Consider the following 19,445-nt stretch of genomic DNA (forward strand, 5'->3'; position numbering starts at 1 on the left):
ATGCCTTTACAGCTACCTTGAAAAAAAGACCTCAAAGTGTCAATAGCAGACGTCGTGCGTTCTCTCTCTCTCAGTCCTTTTATTCACCCGACAGAATGGGAAGCAGTATTACTGCTGTTAGATCCATTTTAACTCTGCATGTAGTTTTTCTTGAAATCTATTGTCTTCACCCTTCACAATTTTTTATTGCATAGTTCTTTCCTCAGGTGTGTTATCCTGGCAGCTAATACGTCAGGTATGAAGGGAAAAAAACATTGCACCAAGGTAAAAGAAAGAAACTTTCTACCACTTGCAACCACAGCTACAACGAGTCCTGTGGCACCTTATAGACTAACAGACGTATTGGAGCATAAGCTTTCGTGGGTGAATACCCACTTCATCGGATTCACCCACGAAAGCTCATGCTCCAATACGTCTGTTAGTCTATAAGGGGCCACAGGACTCTTTGCCGCTTTTACAGATCCAGACTAACACGGCTACCCCTCTGATACTTGAAACCACAGCTAGTGTATCCTATTCAGCTAGTCAGTGGCGAATTTAGAGTTAGTGGGGTCCTGTGCGCATCTTCATTTTCAGCCCCCCACCCCATCGGGACCCAGCCAAGAAAAGAACATTCTCTTGTAGTAATGGGAAGTAAATGAAAATAAAGTGAGGTATCTGGATTGGGGCAGGGGGTTGGGGTACTAGAGGGGTGTGTGGAGGGCAGGCTCTGGGAGGAAGTTTAGGTGCAGAATGCAGGCTCTGGACTGGGGCAGGGGGTTGGGGTACGGGAGAGGGGCAGGGGGGCGGTGCTTATCTCGGGTGACCTGACTCCCAAAGCAAAGGGCACAGACGCTCCTCTGGCAGCGGCTCCTAGGCGGGGTGGGCTGGGGCGGTCTCTGTATGCCGCTGCCCCCACAGCCAATGGGAGCTGTGGAGTCCGCAGGAACATGCTGGCCGCTTCCGGGAGTGAAGTGGCGTTGAGGAAGGAAGGGAGGCAGAGTGGGCAGGGACCTGCCTTAGCCCTGCTGCTGGCACATCTCTGTACACCCCTTGGAGGGATGGGGGCAGCGGATCTCCATGCACTGCCTGGGACAGGGGCAGCGCATGGAGCCGCCTCCCTCCTCCTCCTGCCCCGCCCCCACCAGGGGCATGCAGAGACATGCCAGCAGCTGGCTGCTTCTGGGAGCAGTGTGGGACCACGGGCCATGGCATGCAGGATATTTGTCCTGTATTTTGGGGGCCCCCCACATCATTGGGTGCCCTGTGCCACCGCACAGTTTTGTTCATGGTAAATCCGCTCCTGCAGCTAGTGTATCCTATTGCTTGGTCTGCCTTATAAAGCCTGACCTGTCTGACTCCAGAATGGAATTACGGAGCAAAAAAATCACATGTGCCTTTTCCCACACCATCGTTCAGAGGCCACAGTGTAAAATATATCTTTAAAAATAAAAAGGTGAGACAGTAGGACAATGTAACTGAAAAGCTCTTCTCATCACAAATTACATTTTTCATCCTTGATAGAGGCCTTTGCAGCTCTTGAACATTAAAGAAGTCAATTAGAATGACAATGAATGTAAAAATAAGCTTTTGTAATAAAAACCATAATTTAAAATGGGCTAATGTATCTGACAATGAAAAAGGAATATCTTAAATCAAGTGTCTGTCAGCTGAAGTTAATTTTAGTCAATAGAATTTTCAAGTGTTTAAATCACACTTTCGAGCTGGATTTATACAAGAGGCAGCAAAAGGAAGCCTTGTGGTCTGTTGCTTCTGTTACTTCTGTTTTACAAAGTTTTACTATGCTCTCATTCTTTTTTATAAAAAGGAGTACTTGTGGCACCTTAGCGACTAACACTAAAGGCCAACATTTCATCTGATGGGGCTTAAATCGGGCCTGCCTACGCCAACACATCACGCAACTGCAAAAACCACACCTGCTTATTACAACGGACAATCACGCTGTGCCTGGACACGCACTGTGCCTGGACACACCACTGCCTGTCACTATGTGCAAATGCAGGGGTAGCTCCCCCAGGACTTGCAGCTTATGTTTATGTTGGAAGAGGTGGCCATAAAAAAGCATTAAAAATGTAGATGTAGGGACCAGATAACCCTTTGTACCCTGTGTAGATAATAAGGCACAGATTTTCAGAGATGAGTGTGACAAATGTGCATCACATTTTATTCTACAACTACCACACTTTCATGAGACTTTTCCCCATGCCCACATGGACAGTTAGCTGCGTAGCTGGGCATGTGCAGATGCAAATCCCCTGCTTTAATGCTCCACCTTGGCATTTGCATGTATAAATTATATATACAACTGTGTGCTCCCATCATTGAAACTCAAGCCCTAGAGGGTTGAGTGTATGGCCAATGGTATCCCACTCTCCTAATGTACCATAGCATAGATATATTAGGCAGCATTCACAGCATCAGTTGCTCTGCCTGCTCTCCATTTAAACACATTGGGGGTAAATATTAAGCGTGATTTAGCACCAGAACTCCCATTAACTTTAATGGGAGTCCCACAGTTTCATCCTGCGTTTCCTGATGAATATTTACCTCATTGTACATTTCAGTGCTTCTTTTTATCCGTCCCTACTGTGCCAACTCCTGCTTGAAGTTATAATGATATCATTTTTATTTTTAAATGTATATACATTCAGTTAATGTTAGTGCTCATGAAAGCCCAGGAATGACGGTGCTGCTAGAAACAGGGCATCTTCCCCTTAAACCACTGTGATACAGCCTCTCGCAACTCTTTCAGCAAGCCTGTGAATAGCAAATGCTTCTTGCTGACAGTATGAAACTGTGCTCAGATACTACAATGGTAAGGGCTGTTCGAGAACCTGAATTAGAAGAGAACACAATGACAGAACTCTATTTTTACCATCCCTAGAACCATCCATAAAAACTATAACTTTGCAAATGAATGACGGTGGTTAGCTTGCATGAGAAGTAAATGATAGTAGACAGAAATCAAGATTTCTACAGGTATTTAGGTGTTGCTTCATTCAGCCTAACTGAGTTAGGTGCCTAAGTCTCATTTTCAAAAGTGATTTAGGCACTTAGGAGCCTCTCACTGAAAGACAGTGGGACTTCAGCTTTTGAAAATGAGATTTAGTCTCCTAAATTAGTTAGGTGTTGCAATACTGAATAGCACAACACCTAAATACCTGTAAAATTCTGGGCCAAGTAGTCTAATCCGACTCCCTCTCTCTGTCTCTTGCTCACACTGAATAGCTCTCTCATGTTCACCGTACATTTCTCTTTGCTGCCTGCATCTTTTGGACAGGTGCTCTGCGGTCTCTCCAACTATTGGTGGCCTGCCTCTGCTGATGCTGGCAAGTAATGGGTGTTAGGTGGGCTCTGAGTGCACACCTGTAGGATTGGGTCTGGCTGACAAGACAGATGTTCCCCTGCCTGGTTTGAGAATCTGACTTCAGAGCCCAGGGGGCTTCATCTTGAACCAGGGCTCCGAGAGACTCATTAGCTGGGGAGTGGCATCAGCACTTCAGTGGCTTGCGAATGATGACTGGAGGAATGTTATGTACCTAGCGGTCTTAGGTGCCTCCAGGATTAGGTGACAGCAGCTTTGAAAATATAAGTGACACCTAAATGATGGACGTAGGCGCCTAAAGGGGCAGACAGAGACTTAAGTATCATTAAGGATCTGGCTCAAAATGTTGTGTGTTAGTGATTCAGTCCATTCTGCTTACATTTTAGTGATGGCGGTTTGAATGCAAAAGAATGAATCACCAGCAATCTGGTCTGCACCTTCCACCCTTTGTATGAAGCTGGTATGCATCTTGAAAGATTAGCATATAAGAGTGAGACTAGGGAGGAGGCGGGCAGGAAGGGAAGTGGAACACTAACGCTTGTACATCACTCCTAGGTGTACCTCTTTTGCCAACAGCATTTCCAGAAACAATGTCACATAAGGGTAACCTGGCAGAAGGATGGACACAGAGGTGTTTTGAGTGGGCTGCTCGGCACCAAATATTTTCTGTTTTGCTCAGGTACCAATTCTCTATAATACATAAATAAATAATAAAGAAGTCCAAAGTACAGCATCACTTGGACCATGATTCACTGTAAATATTTTGCACAAGAGTTTGCTTCCAACCTGTTGCTTCTCATATTGTTTGATGATGCAGCTGCTAACTTAAAAGGAGACTATGCCACCTTAAATGACAGTCCTGGCTTTATGGCCCATTTTCTTGGCCACAGCTGAATTGTTACAGTGCAGTCAATCAGTCAAATCTCTAGGAGAGAATGGAATTTGGTTGCTCTGTGATCTACCGGGGGGATCTGCTCATAAACCTTCCATTTCAATCAGAATGATTCTGGCTTAAGATTTCTGCACACGTGTTACCTGCTGCAACACTTACTTAGTAAAATAATGATGCATATCAAGATCGCTATGATGGCACCTGTTCCCAGTCCAGCGGCAGCGACGGCCCCGATGGTAGTGCAGTCTCCATTCTCGTCACATGGACACACCTTCACTTTAATGATGGAAGTGTTGTACAAGGGAGGGTTCCCCGAATCCGTCACGACAATTGGGACATCATACACGCCAGCCTCCAGATACATTATTCTCAAACTGAGCTGGGCATAGTCACCTGGGGGCAACAGAAACAGACAGACTGACGGCAGCTCTGACAGAGGTGCTATAAACGGTATTAATATATTGGAAACTCCACTCTCAGATTAGCTCAGTGAAAAAAAGTCTAACCAGGCTACAACACCCTACTCCACATCTGAACCACTTGAGCACCAGACTGTTTTCCTGAAGTCTTGTTGAATGGTCAGCCTGCCAAGACTAACAGGGTGAACAAGATGCATCACGCATGCTTCATTTCAAAGTAATGCCAGTTCCCTATACTATTAATCCAGCTTGATGTCGTTAGAAAACCAGTGGTCAGTTGCTTGAATTTAAAAACTGATGGCAAGGAACTAGTGAAGCACGTATGATAATGTTGAAAATTGGCTGGCCAGATTTGGGATATCAGTGGTAAAATGCCTTTGCACCTCCCCAGTTCTGGGCTGTAACAGGGTCACTATGCTGGGGCTCTGCTCATATATTCTCCTGCCCCAATATTTTTGCACAGCCCTATCCAGTCATTTTATTTCTTCCTGCCTTTCCTTCCTATTGCTACACATGTAATGACTGCAAGAGGTGCTGGATTGGCAGGTTAGGAGACTGAGATGATGTCTACGCTATGGAGACTACACCAGCATAGGTATGGTGCCGTAGCTATGCCGGCATAACCCATAGTGTAGACACAACCTACACCCATGGAAGGGGTTTTTCTGTCACTGTGCAACAGCACATCCCCAAGCAACAGTGGTTGCATAGACAGAGGCATTCTTCTGTTGACACAGCTGTGTCTACACTGGGGGTTAGGCCAGCAGAGCTATGGCACTGGAGGTGTGTGTGTTTTCTCACACCCTGACCAACTATGTCGCCCTAACTTTTAAGTGTAGGCCAAGTCTGAATCCCTCTTTTCAGCCACTGAACAAGCAGCTTTCTCATGCCACCCTGGCAGAGTGTCTCAAACCTGGCCTGAAGGGATCAGCTTTTAAGACAAGAGGGTAGTTCGGTTTCCACGACACGTCCATTCCTTTCCTTCAACGCTGAAACCGCCAGTAAGTGGGCCAATTAGAGCCAACTGAGGTTGCATGCCGCTATTTAAAAATCCTGCACATACTGGTAATCTTCACACTTACCTAGCCCACCTGGTTCCATGGTAAATTAAAAGGCTGCCTTTAAGCAATTATGGTCAGAGAAATGAACATTGATCGTGATTGTGGCTCATGACAATTACACTGGAACATAAGGAAGACTGATAATAGCTTTTTTTCCCCTTGGCCATCACGGATGATTTATACCCAGTTCAGTCCTGATAACTGTTCATAATTATGAACTGCATTAAAAAAGCCAAGTGCCAAAGCTCTTAGAATTATGCTACAGGTCTGATACAAATCATTTCTGATTAGCTATCTTGTCTATAATGCTCGACATAATGTGCTTAAAAAAATCAGACAAAGAAGCAGGGAAGTTTGCAACTGTACGCGGTCCTCATTAGTGCACAGGATTCCAAGTGTCCTCAGGATTGCCCGCCCCATTTACCATTTAGCCTTGTTATGGTCCAGTTCTTCCTGACTGCAGATGGCACACTTGGCAGCTCAAAGACAAAGGGTCCAACATTTGGATCGATGTCAGCATCTGCGGCTGTTATGTTGATGACATTCAGGTTTGGCTTTTCACAGATCTGCGCCTCCTTTGGCAGAAGCTCAGGAGCGTTATCATTGATGTCAATTAGATAAATCTGCAGAGAGCCAGTGCCACTTGCTGGGGGGACACCTGAACGGGAGAGGCAGATTCAAACGAGTAACGACAAATACAGCACACAAAGTGGCATGCACAATGATGCTAACCCCCACGCCCTTGGAAAACCTTACAGCTCCACGCACAAGCGTGGAGGAGGCCTGAAGGATTTTTTTGTTGCTTCCCCCTTAGATTCCTAGTGATTTCCTTGTCCCTGTGTGAAATCTTACAAGATGTATCATTAAAACCTTCCAAGTTCTCATGAAAAATGCTGTTTTGTTCCATTGAGTAAAACGGAGCTGTTCCATGATTTTACACTGGACCCCATGTTACACAACTCCCATGTTAACTGTGTAGTTACAGTGTGTCCCCATCATACTGGGCAGGCAAGTCATTCGGTAAGAGGGAGGAAGAGTTAACAAGAAGGCAGGAGTCCCTAAGGCAAGATATTTGGTATTAACATTATAGCTATTCGTAGTGATTTGTTGGTAGGGGAACAGAGACATTCAGAATTGGGCAAGCCAAAACTCAGAGTCCAGGTCTCATTTTCTCCAAAGCCCCGAAGTTTGGGAGACAGTCAAATAAATGGTTCCAGGTTCGGCTCAGTTCTCTAGAGAAGGGCTGAATCTGCAATGGTTTCATTCTGCATAACCTGGTTGGTTAGATTTCAGTTTTGCTAAACCATACCCAGGATCTGGGTCTCATTTTATTCAACCCCCAAACCGGTAGGAGGCTGGGGTTGAATAATTTTTACTAATTTCTGTTTGGGAGGAAAGAGGGGGAGGGCTGAAGCAAGATGGGGACGGGGCGGGGATAAGAAAGAAGAAACAGATGTGGGGTCAAAGATGAAAAGAAGTGTAATTCACTGGTCAGGATGTGCTACGTGTCCCCCTCTCTGTCCAATCCACAGATGATATGGTTTTATTATGGCTTTTAGGCAGTCTCTCTGATTGCCAGATGCTGGGACTGGACAACAGGGGATGGATCACTTGATAATTGCCATGTTCTGTTCACTCCCTTTGAAGCATCTGGCACTGGTGGGAGACAGGATACTGGGCTACTGGTCTGACCCAATATGGCCATTCTTATGTTTTTAGTTCAAGCTGGAGAGACACCTGTGTTTAGGTCTGAAGTCCTTGGTTCAATCCCCTGTGTGTTGGTCCAGATGGTCTCTGTCACAAAAACACATTATGACTCTACCCAAACCATGCAAAAATAGATAGTCCCACTAAATATATCCTCCTCCTTTTCAATTCTAAACCTTGTTCCAAGTAGCAGGGGTGCTGTGCATCTTCCTGACACAAAGGTCTCAGTCCTGCAATCCTTACTCAGATGAGTAGTCCCATTGACTTCAGTTGAACTGTTTGCCTGAGTAAGGCTAAGTCATGTAAAGTTATCTGGATCAGGCTCTTAGTTTTTGTTTTACTTTTTAAGATTAAAAGCTTAATCTTAATCACCATGTCCTGTGAAATCCTCTGCAAAGGTCTGGTTCTTCTGCTTTCCTAGCCCTGCATGCTTCAATAACCGTCCCTCTAACAAGAAAAACAGCTAGTTTTCTTTTAAATGGTTCAGTGTTTTTCATTTCCCCCCACCCCTGAACTGCAGGCGGTTTTGTTCCAGGCCTCTACACTACTTATTTCCTCAAAGAGCTCTGCCTCAGTAATTTTTTTTAAGCTTATATTTTCAATTCATGGTCCCTTCTTCCTAGTGCTGGCATGAAACAAACTAAAAAAACACCACTTTTCCCATCATTCCACGATGCTTTCTGTTTGTTTAGGAATTCTCTATCAAACAAGTATAGCCGCTCAAAAAATCAGCTCAAATAAGCTGCTCAAAATGGAAAATGAGCTGACTTCTCTATCGAACAAGTTTAGGACTTCTTCTATCAAACAAGGACGTGCTCCTTGCTTGTTTTTGCTGACTGTGGGGTCTCAAAGACCCTGGTGGAGCCCTGAAAATCCCTCTCCCATGATTCCTTCATTCTCCCTCCCAACCTTTTACCACAGACACCATCCTTTCGCCCATGGAGCTCTGCATAGGCCTCCCTTTAGAGCAAACATCCTTAATCAGCCCTGGAGTTTGCTGCAGAGAGATGCAAAGCCCATGGGGCTACAAAGGCTGTACATGCAACAGAGTTGTTGTTAGTATCTTCTGTGGAAAAGCATAGGTGATTTTTCCTGTTTACATGATGCCCAGAATTTAGGACTGACTACAGACTTTACATGGGCTTCTGCATCTTTAGGTTCACGTTTTTAAAGGGTCTTTAAAATAAGCTTCCAATACTAGGAGGCAGTAATACAGACGTGACTGAAATAATCTGCATTTGCACATGCAAAACAGATACTTGCAAGTGCATGCACAAACGCTGATTTATGTATGCAAGTGTGTGTCTCTGTGCCCATTTACTCATTTAGCAGGTTCTTGAGGTCCCTGAAGTGCATTCAGGAGCAACCCCAGGAGAGATTAAAACAATCATAACAATGATTTAAAACAATTTATAGAAATTCCCTTTACCAAAAAACAGATAGTTTCAAATTGTTTCAGCTACTCTATGGGAAAGGGTGGGGAGGTGTTGATGTCCTAAAAGGATCATGGGGCTGAATCCTCAGCTGGTATAAATCAAAACAGCTCATTTGACTTCAGTGGAGAATCTGGCTGCCAGGCTTGATCTGAGAGTTAAAATAGAAATGAAGCTGGTATGGAAAAGATTTGGTACTTCTAAACACAAGAGTAGAGGTGACAACTCTATGTCTAGCCACAGTGCGAATGACCACTGTCTTTTCCTTTTTCATAGTAATGGGTGCTCTGAAAGGCCTGCTCTAGTTAACAGCATCAAGGCATTGGAAAGCCTGCTTGACACAGGAAGCAGCTTCTGCAGTGAATCAAAAATGTGATGCTTCCCCATTATCATTCCATTGAACCTTTGGAAGGATTTTCTAAAGCACCCATAGATCTGCTGCCTGGTGGGTCTTCTCCATTCAAGAGAGGGCAAATGCCTTTAAAGTGCCCTCCTATGTACAAGGACGATTCCTTGGGGCCTGTAACACTGAGCTGACCAATACTGGCGGAAACAAATTAAACTGAATTTATGTGACCTGGTGCTGGGGAACCATCCACTCCCTCTTTATTTATCACAGTGTAATGGCAGACAACCCAAGAGGACCCCCCCACAGAAGCACGTGAAACTAGATGGAGCAGAGGGGAGGCTGAAAAGGGAAGCAACTTGAAATAAAAACATTAAACTGATTATAATTTTTTTAAACAGAAGCTGCACTTTTTGCTCCTGTGTGAACAGCTCCTTATTGTAGTTCAGGGAGCAATCATGTCCAACGAGTGGAACAGCTTACTAGTCACATTCAGAAAATATCCAAAAGGGTTTAACAAAACAGAATGTTGTTTCTTCCTTCAAGGAAGGAAAAAAACCCACAAACCTGCTTTGATAAGTATGTGATGACACAGCACATGGAACTTAGGACGAAATCTGAAAGGAGTCCGTTAACCTAGACAAAACTTTAGCCATTACCCTAAGCACTCAAAACAGCATTTTAAATAACGGGGTGTTCTTTGTGAATTTTGATGGCTGCAGTAGAACAGCAACAGATTAATTTTTCAAAATAAAGGAATTCATCCAGATTTCAGCTCTCGGAGCTGCTGAATAATGGCTCAAGAGAAGGTGCTGCTGTATGGGCAGCTTTTCTTTATCAGTATTACAGACAGCAAATGAGAGAGTCCCGAATCATGTTCCACCAGTGTCCAACCTGAATTGCTGGGCAGGTGGTGGGAACCCTGGTGGGGGCAGCAGGAAAGAATCATGTTCCTTCCTATAGTAAGGAAGGGTGGTCTTGTGGTTCAGGCACAGGCATGGGACTCAGGAGATCTGGCTTCAATTTCTATCTCTGCCATGGATTTTCTGTGTAGCCCTTGGCAAATCCCTTAATCTCTCTGTGGCTAATGATCCTTCCTTTGTCTGTCTCGTCTACTTAGATTTGGGGCATGGACGTTTACAGTGTGAATGTACAGCAGACCTAGCACAATGTGGCCCTGATCTCAGTTGGGCGTTAATATAAATAAATAATAGCCACCACTTTAGCCTCAAGCGTCTGTGGAGCACAAAGGTCACCTGGTGCTCCCTGCTTGCCTGTATGCTAGTCTACAGGGAACCCTCCATGGATCTAGACTCTGTAGTAGGCAGGGGGTGAACGTTAACTGTGGGCTCACAAAATCCTGACCCGCTGAGGAACTCTGGTGGTTCTCTTGCAACCGCAGGAGGGAGGCAGGATTTGCTCATTAGTGCATTGACTACCAATGTCAAAGCAGCTCTGCTTGCTCCCTTTGCTATGCCCCAAACTGGCATTACCTGGAGGAGAGCTTGAGAATCAATAAGTGGGGGGGTTTCTACAGGACAGTGAGCCTCTCTGTATGAAAGCACTTATGTTTTATCTAGTGGCTTTCAGCCTGAAGGATCCCAACAGGCATTGCAAACCTAAGCTGACATGCAGACCATGTCCCTGATTCAGCATAGCACATAAGCAGTCCCATTTACTTACTCACGTGCTTAAAGTTAAGTACATGCTTAAGTGCTTTGCTAGACTGAGGCCAATGTGTGTGTGTCAGCTTAAGTTGGGACCTAGGCTAAAAAGGGTGAACATTTGCTCCTTTTCCCTCTCTTCCAGGGAGTATTGTGAGGCACTGGCTGGCTGCTTCCTACGCTGTCAGCTTCAGAAGGGGCTGTCATGTCAGGCTATGGGCTCCCGTTCTGCGGGGAACAGGGTGAATCATGCAAGGGGTTCTAGGATTTGTAGTGCAGCTGGAGTGAAGCAGAGGCTGCAGCAGGGAGCAGAGAGCGCTGCTGCCATGCGTATGTTAGAGGTGGGGAAGCTATTACTGGGTCCCACAACACCCCATGTGATTAGAGAATTGGCAGCCGTACCTGGCATTCCCCTCAAAGGTACCACTTAGAGGGAACAGTAGCTTGATCCCCTTCCCAAGACCTCAGGGAGATGAGGAGGGGAGTGGAAGCCTGAAGAACTCCCTCCCAGTCAACTTTTAAAGGGGGGGGGCAGGAAAGGCAAAATCATTTTGGCTCAGCAGGCCCAGCCAATCTGCTGATGGAGGTCGGAGAGATATCAGAGCCACAAATTCTAACCTGGTATTGGGTATTTTAAAGCATGGGATGGGTGCCCAGGCACAGATTCACAAAAGTACTTATTTATACCTGCCTCTGGAAATTTCCACTACATGCATCTGACGAAGTGGGTATTCACCCACGAAAGCTCATGCTCCAATACGTCTGTTAGTCTATAAGGTGCCACAGGACTCTTTGCCGCTTTTACAGATAAAGACTAACACGGCTACCCTCTGATACAAAAGTACTTAGGCACCTAAATCCCAGACTTAGGTGCCTACATCCCAGTTTTAAGTTCTACCTAAGTTTTTGCAGTAAATGTTCCCTAGGCACCTCTGTTTCTGACTCCGCTAGGCATCCTGGCACCTATCTCCCTGCCTAAGCCCAAAGCAATTCACAAATCAAAGGAAGATAGGCATACATCACCTAACTCATGTGCAGGGCCCAATCTGATAGGCATGGTCAGAGGCCACATGCTAGATCTGGCCAGGCAAGTTCACACAAAACTGCCAGAGGTAGAGGTTCCCTCATAACTTTTAGCCCAGGGTATGCACCTGGAAGGTTGGTGACCCCTAGTTCAAGTCTCCCCTCCAGCTGGTGAAGAGAAGGGGTTTGAACAGGGATCTGCCATCTTTCAGAGGAGCACCATAGCCATAGGGCTATGGGATATTCTAAGGTGGGGCCCCATCTGTCTTTCCTGTTGGACACTTAACAACTCAATGAAGCAGAGGGACTGGTTCTGGGGTCTCCCACGTCCTGGGTGAGTTGCTCTAACCACCAGGCTACAGAGTCCTGCTCATGCTTGTGCTATCTCTCTTTCCTGCACCCAAATAACTAAGTGGTTACTCACAGTGGAGCAGGTTACAGAACCATCTGTGGCAGAGAGAGAGAAATGCCTGTAGCCTGGTGATTAGGGCAATCAACCAGGATGTGGGAGACCCAGGAGAGTACCCTAACCATTGGGCTAAAAGTTATGAAGGAGCTCCTCCTTCCCTTTCCCCACCCCCAACCCTCTGGCTTCTTGAAAAAAGAAGCCTAACTCCAAAGAGGGTTCACAGTTGAGCATGGCTAGCAGAACATCAGAAGAGTAATACTGGGTCAGACCAAAGGTCCATCTAGCCCAGTATCCTGTCTTCTGACTGCGGACAATGCCAGGGGTCCCAGAGGGAATGAACAGAACAGGTAATCAAGAGATCCATCCTCTGTCACCCTTTCCCAGCTTCTGGCAAACAGAGGCTACGGACACCATCCCTGCCCGTCTTGGCTAATAGCCACTGATGAACCTATCCTCCATGAACTTATCTAGTTCTTTTTTGAACCCTGTTAATAGTCTTGGCCTTCACAACATCCTCTGGCAAGGAATTCCACAGGTTGACTGTGCATTGTGTGAAAAAATACTTCCTTTTGTTTGTTTTACATCTGCTGCCTATTAATTTCATTTGGTGACCCCTAGTTCTTGTGTTATGAGGAGTAAATAACACTTCTTTATTTACTTTCTCCACACCAGTCATGATTTTATAGACCTCTATTATATCCCCCCTTAGTTGTCTCTTTTACAAGCTAAAAAGTCCCAGTCTTATTAATCTCTCCTCATATGGCAGCCGTTCCATACCCCTAATCATTTTTGTTACCCTTTTCTTAACCTTTTCCAATTCCAGTATATCTTTTTTGAGATGGGGCGACCACACCTGCACGCAATATTCAAGATGTGGGCGTACCATCAATTTATATAGAGGCAATATGATATTTTCTGTCTTATTAGCTATCCCTTTCTTAATGATGGCCAACATTCTATTTGCTTTTTTGATTGCTGCTGAATTCTGCATGGATGTTTTCAAATAAATATCCACAATGACTCCAAGATCTCTTTCTTGAGTGGTAACAGCTAATTTAGACCCCATCATTTTATATGTATAGTTGGGATTATGTTTTCCAATGTGCATTACTTTGCATTTATCAACATTGAATTTCATCTGCCATTTTGTTGTCACCCAGTGACTTTTGTTGTCACCCAGTTTTGTGAGATCCTTTTGTAGTTCTTCATAGTCTGCTTGGGACTTAACTGTCTTGAGTAGTTTTGTATCATCTGCAAATTTTGCCACCTCACTGTTTACCCCTTCTTCTAGATAATTTATGAATATGTTTAATAGGACTGGTCCCAGTATAGACCACTGGGGGACACCATTTACCTCTCTCCATTCTGAAAACTGACCATTTATTCCTACCCTTTCTTTCATATCTTTTAACCAGTCCACAATTCATGAGAGGACCTTCCCTCTTATCCCATGATAGCTTACTTTTCTTACAAGCCTTTTGTGAGGGACCTTGTCAAAGGCTTTCTGAAAATCTAAGTACACTATATTTACTGGATCCCTTTTGTCCATATGCTTGTTGACCCCTCAAAGAATTCTAGTAGATTGGTGAGGCATGATTTGCCTTTATCAAAACCATGTTGACTTTTCCCCAACAAATTATGTTCATCTATATGTCTGACTGTAGTTTCAACCAGTTTGCCCAGTACTGAAGTCAGGCTTACTGGCCTGTAATTGCCGGGATCACCTCTGGAGCCCTTTTTAAAAATTGGTGTCACGTTAGCCATCCTCCAGTCATTTGGTACAGAAGCTGATTTAATGATGTGTAACAAACTACAATTAGTAGTTCTGCAATTTCACAGTTGAGTTCCTTCAGAACTCTTGGGTGAAAAGCATCTGGTCCTGGTGACTTATGATTATTTAGTTTATCAGTTTGCTCCAAAACCTCCCCTAATGACACATCAATCTGGGACAGTACCTCAGATTTGTCACCTAAAAAGAATGGCTCTGGTTTGAGAATCTCCCTCATATCCTCAGCCGTGAAGACCGATGCAAAGAATTCATTTAGTTTCTCCGCAATGGCCTTATCGTCCTTGAGTGCTCCTTTAGCATCTCTATCATCCAGTGGCCCCACTGGTTGTTTAGCAGGCTTCCTGCTTCTGATGTACTTAAATTTTCCACTTTTTTAACACTTTTTGTCTCTCACTGCTTCTTTTCTTTGTTGTTTAGCTACGGTGGCACTTTTTTGGTTCTCTATGTTTTTTAATGTGGGGTATACATTTAAGTTGAGCCTCTATTATGGTGTGTTTAAAAAGTTTCCATGCAGCTTGCAGGGATTTTACTTTTGGCACTGTACCTTTTAATTTCTGTTAAACTAACTTCCTTCCTGCTCTTAGGCTCCTAACTCATAGAATCATAGAATAACAGAGTTGGAAGGGACCTCTGGAGGCCATCTAGTCCAACCCCCTGCCCAGAGCAGGACCAATCCCAACTAAATCATCCCAGCCAGGGCTTTGTCAAGCCTGACCTTAAAAACTTCTAAGGAAGGAGATTCCACCACCTCCCTAGGTAACGCATTCCAGTGTTTCACCAGCCTCCTAGTGAAAAAGTTTTTTCTAATATCCAACCTAAATCTCCCCCACTGGAGATTTGGGAGATGGGTGGGCTTAGCACACCTCCCCTGGTCAGCATCACCCATTGTCTATCTTAGGCGGCTCCTGGCCTAGTGTGCTGGCTTCCGTGAATCACAGTCTAAGGCACCCATCTCACCCCCTTCATTTACAGGGTGCTTGGGTGCCCGAATCAGGCTTTGTGAATCACAGTGTGTTCCTGTGGTTTTCCAGGTGCCTAAAAGTGAGGCTCATCCTTGCAACATCTCCACAGTTTTGTAAATCTAGCCCCCAGACACTGGAATGGGCATCCATAGAGGCTGCTCCAAATCTAAAGGAATAATAAATTAAATAATAATGTGGCAGTGGCTGGGTGTAGTTCCAAACATAGCCATCTTCGCTTATCTCTGGCCTCTCCTTGGAACTAGGAGAAATGTAGATCAGCAGAATTTAATCGCTTGAGTTTGCATTGGGTCTGGACACTGGGGTTGACACCACTAACTTCATTAAAAGTGCTGTGCTATCTTTAATGACCACAAGTGTTCAGGACCTCAGCCTGACATCTCGAGAAGATGACTAAAGGTGTTAACTGTCCACGTCATTTTGAATGGTCTCTTGCAACATGTGCTAACTCCTTAGCTGTTCCACATTGTATTTAGCTGTGAGTCACGCTCTGAGTACCTTTCCCAGACCTGAAGAAGGTCTGTGTAAGCTTGAAAGCTCGTCTCTTGCATTAACAGAAGTTGGTCCAATAAAAGATATTACCTCCCGCACCTTATCTCTCTAATCTCAGGAAGAAGCATTGCACTGGTCACAGCTATCCAGATACACTAAAGCACACTAGTACCTAGCTACTGTGGTGATGGCTGGGCACTTTAGAAATGTAGATAGAGATCAGATTAGATGAGAAAGACAGTTTTAAGAAAGTTATAGCATCTTTACATTAAAACAGGTCCGTTTCTTTTTAATACCATCCCCTCTGTTCCTTCAAATTGTTTCTGATTTCCTGATGGAACATTTCTCAGCTGCGGGTTTTGTATGATAATGAAGATCGGTGTGTTTTGCAGCACCTGGAGCTCATACCCCTTTGGTATTTCCTTAGATATAGGCTACACTGCTACACAGAACTTCCCAAATCAATTTTCCATTTGCCCTGACTTTCCCTTAATAACACTCTCTGAATGCAGTGCACATTTAATTTACTCCAGCAATTTCCTGTCCCACTTTCGCATTTTTAACCATAAAACCTGGGAAAAAGATAACTTATACTGACAACTCTGTCAGGGCATCATTCCTGTTAATGCATCACATTAGAGTATTATTGAAGCATGAACAATGGGAAGCTTGGGCCTACCGTTGTCAGCCGCCAAGAATGTGGCCTCATAGACATTATTCTTAATGTAGACTGACTCTCGATCAAGGACAGCAGCAGTAGTGATCTGACCGTTTGTGGCATTAATGTTCAGCCAGTTTGCAGGATCTGACAGCTTGGAGTATCTACAGAGAAAGGAAATAAATACATGGCAGTCTTTTCAGTGACATGTCCTTAATACAGCTTGAAATAAGGTTTTTTTGGACTCCTGACCCCTGTTTTGAAGGAGCTTTTGGATAACTGGTTTTGTTGACAAACAAAACACTAATTGAGTGTCTATTGCTGGTCATTTTTTTGACCTCTGCAATTATTCAATTTTTCCATTTCCTACCCGTTAAAGGTTTTGCCTTCTGCTAAGTGCCACTTATGCTCCAGCTTCCTGCTACAAGCAACAAGCCTATTCTACAGCAAGTTGCTAATAAAGATAAAAGGGCCCTTGTTAGAGTACAAAATGGTCCCTACATTCATTTGCTTGTTCCTCAAGAGCTCAGACTAAAGGAGAGATTATTTCCCCATTTCCTGCTCCAGCCCTCCTACAATATAGATTGCTCCGAAATACTGGATATACCTCCCTGTCCACCCCATACACCATAAGGAATTAGTGCTGGAAGGACCACATCTACAAGGTGGGACTCCTAAGACTGACATCATTCTGGCCAATCAACATATTTTACATTAGAACCAGACGCAATTACCTCAGTGGTGTATGATGGGAACTCATGGCTGTATTTGCCAATAGGCCCATGAGGCCAGGCTGAAGCAATTTTAGGTGTGCCATTTTGGAGTGGCTGCGGGGAGGTGTGCGTGTGTGTTGGGAAGTTGGGGAAGAACCTCAGACAGGGAGATGGACGGGTCAGGTGGACTCTGAAGAGTGTCTAGCCAGTATGTGAGACATGGTTAGCCGGTGCAGCTGTGCACTGGCTGTGGAGAGTAGAGCAGCAGTGTAATGGCCGGCAGGGAATTTGGGATAACAGCTACTGCAGAGCCGGCTCTGTGAGAAGAAAGAGTTGCAATGGAAGTGCTGAAATTCCGTGACCTTAGTAGCATGCAGGACAAGCTTTTAGAGCCTATGGAAGCTGATAGGGTCAATACAGTCCTGAGAACAAAGAGTAATATAGAAGGGAGTGTATTTTGGTAGTTAGTGCACAAGACTGGAAAAGGGAAAATCTATTCCTGGCTCTGGCTCTGAGACACTGCATCTCCTTCGGCAAGTCACATCATTTCTCTGTGCCTCAGTTTGCCCTACGTATCTCAGGGATATTATGAGGCTTACTTAATTGCCTGCCAGTAGAAGGGCAAATGATCGGTCATAAGATATCTATCTAAACAATGCAGTCATACTAGATCTGAGAAGAGCATTAAAACAAATTCATTCTTTCTCACTAGGACAGTACTGGAAAATTCACGGCAAACCCAGGAGCCATGCAGGGGTCCTGACAGCATCGCAGTCTTGAAATTCAGACCAGGTGGTTCAGCACAGTTTCACCCGAGGCACATTTTCTGGCAATCCCCAGGGGTGCTCTGTTAGGACCAGAGGCAGGGCATTCTCGGCTGGAGGGCCCCCAACTGTGGAATTTATTACCCTATGGGGGCTGGAACAATTTCTACAGTTGGGGGCGCTGAGAGCCGTTGAACCAAACTGTAAACGCTGTGTATGATGGAGGCCACTTCAAGCCAGAGGGTTCTGCAGCACACTCCACACCTGTAATCCCAGCACCGACGTACTCCCCTTGCCAATCTACCACAGCTCAAGGTTGTTAGCATTCTATCTGGTTGGTTCTATAGAGCTTGGCACATTCCAGTCAAACCTTTTCCAAATGGCTCTAAACAGAGGCACTCTCTTTAATTTTTGTTTAAATTCTCTCTTTATTGCTCATGATTTCTACGGGGCTTACTTTTCTAATGTTTATGTTAAAATGAATCTTTGTTGCTATCTGTCATGTGTCCAGGAGCAGTAGAAAGCACCATATTATATGTTATTGAAATAAGCAAACACACTTGGGTTTATTTTGGAGACAACTTGGGCTTGTTGATGGTTTTTGCATCAACATCCTGCAAAATTCAAGGTCCCCTGATACGTAAACAGGTGAAACTCCATGGCTTTGGCTGAATTTCACTTTCAGGTGCTGGTTTGTTTGAAGGTGGAACTCAAAGTGAAAAGTGAGCAGCCTGAGTCCAGTCTGGATTCAAACAACAATAAATTGTCTGCACAAGCCCCTGCCAAGTAAAACTGTTATGTTGCATGGAGCTATATTCTTTAAGGTGATTGTTTTTTAGTATCATGGTTGTCACTGTGCCCTTTCATTGCTGAAAATGATCAGTGATCCGGCCTGCAAAGCTGCCTTCATGGATTCATTTGTGGCTAAAGAAGATAATTTGAGCTGTGACATAGGCTATGATCACTAACAATAGCTGTGGCTTGTTGGGGGATGTTCTTAAGCCCAGATCTTTCATTTGGGAAAATTGTATTTAATAAAAGACTATAAAAGCTGCTTGCAAAGATATAGTGGCTGGATCCTATTCTCAGCTAACTGAAAACTGTTCAGGAGATTAGTGTATACATATGTATCGCCCATTCACTTCACTGCTTTGAATATTTACCCTCTAGCATTTTTTGTGTGTCTAACTCGGCAGTGCCAGCTGTGAAGACAAGACAAAAACAAACCAAAACATCACTTCGCTTTGTTCACAAAAACTGCTGGGGAAAGTCTCCACTGAGCCTAACAATATTTTGCAGCTTCTTGCAAAGCCATGGAGTCACTCTGCCATGATGAAACCCAGGTAAGAGAGCTACGCTTACATTTAAAAATAGTGTAATTGGATCCAAATTTTCAATGAAATGTGTGTCCTGGGAATGCTATGAAGAACAGCTCAAGTAACTTGCTGTTGATATTTAGAGAAGATCATGCAAGGTCCTATGTATCTGCCAGGCAGTCAGAAAAACGGCTCAGCCCAGTGGGTCATTCTCCCCAAAACAGGAGAAGTTACAACTAGTAATTTTCATTTTGGAGTACAATCCAAATATCCACAGATCAGAGAGAGTATCTGAGCTGATGGGAACTGTTCTCCTCTATGGACTTCAAAACTGGCTTTAGTGGGGACGGAAGGGAAATAAAGACCCTTCAAAGCAGTGATGGGCAACCTGCGGCCCGCGGGCCACATGCGGCCCATCAGGGTAATCTGATTGCAGGTTGCGAGACATTTTGCT

The 19,445-nt window shown here is 44.6% G+C and overlaps 1 protein-coding gene across 3 annotated transcripts in view; it reads right to left on the reverse strand.

Moving 5' to 3' along the window:
• CDH4 (cadherin 4) overlaps positions 1-19,445 on the reverse strand; it is a 665,178-nt gene that overhangs the window by 17,626 nt on the left and 628,107 nt on the right. For all 3 annotated transcript variants that reach the window (XM_084645889.1, XM_084645891.1, XM_084645890.1), the window contains 3 exons: positions 16,220-16,362; positions 6,122-6,355; positions 4,377-4,610 (listed from right to left, as the gene is read on the reverse strand). In XM_084645889.1, coding sequence (XP_084502015.1) covers positions 4,377-4,610; positions 6,122-6,355; positions 16,220-16,362 — 611 coding nt within the window. The remainder of the gene's footprint in view (positions 1-4,376; positions 4,611-6,121; positions 6,356-16,219; positions 16,363-19,445) is intronic.

Source organism: Lepidochelys olivacea (assembly GCF_965140295.1).
Source record: "Lepidochelys olivacea isolate rLepOli2 genome assembly, chromosome: 13".
Lineage (NCBI taxonomy): Eukaryota > Metazoa > Chordata > Testudines > Cheloniidae > Lepidochelys > Lepidochelys olivacea.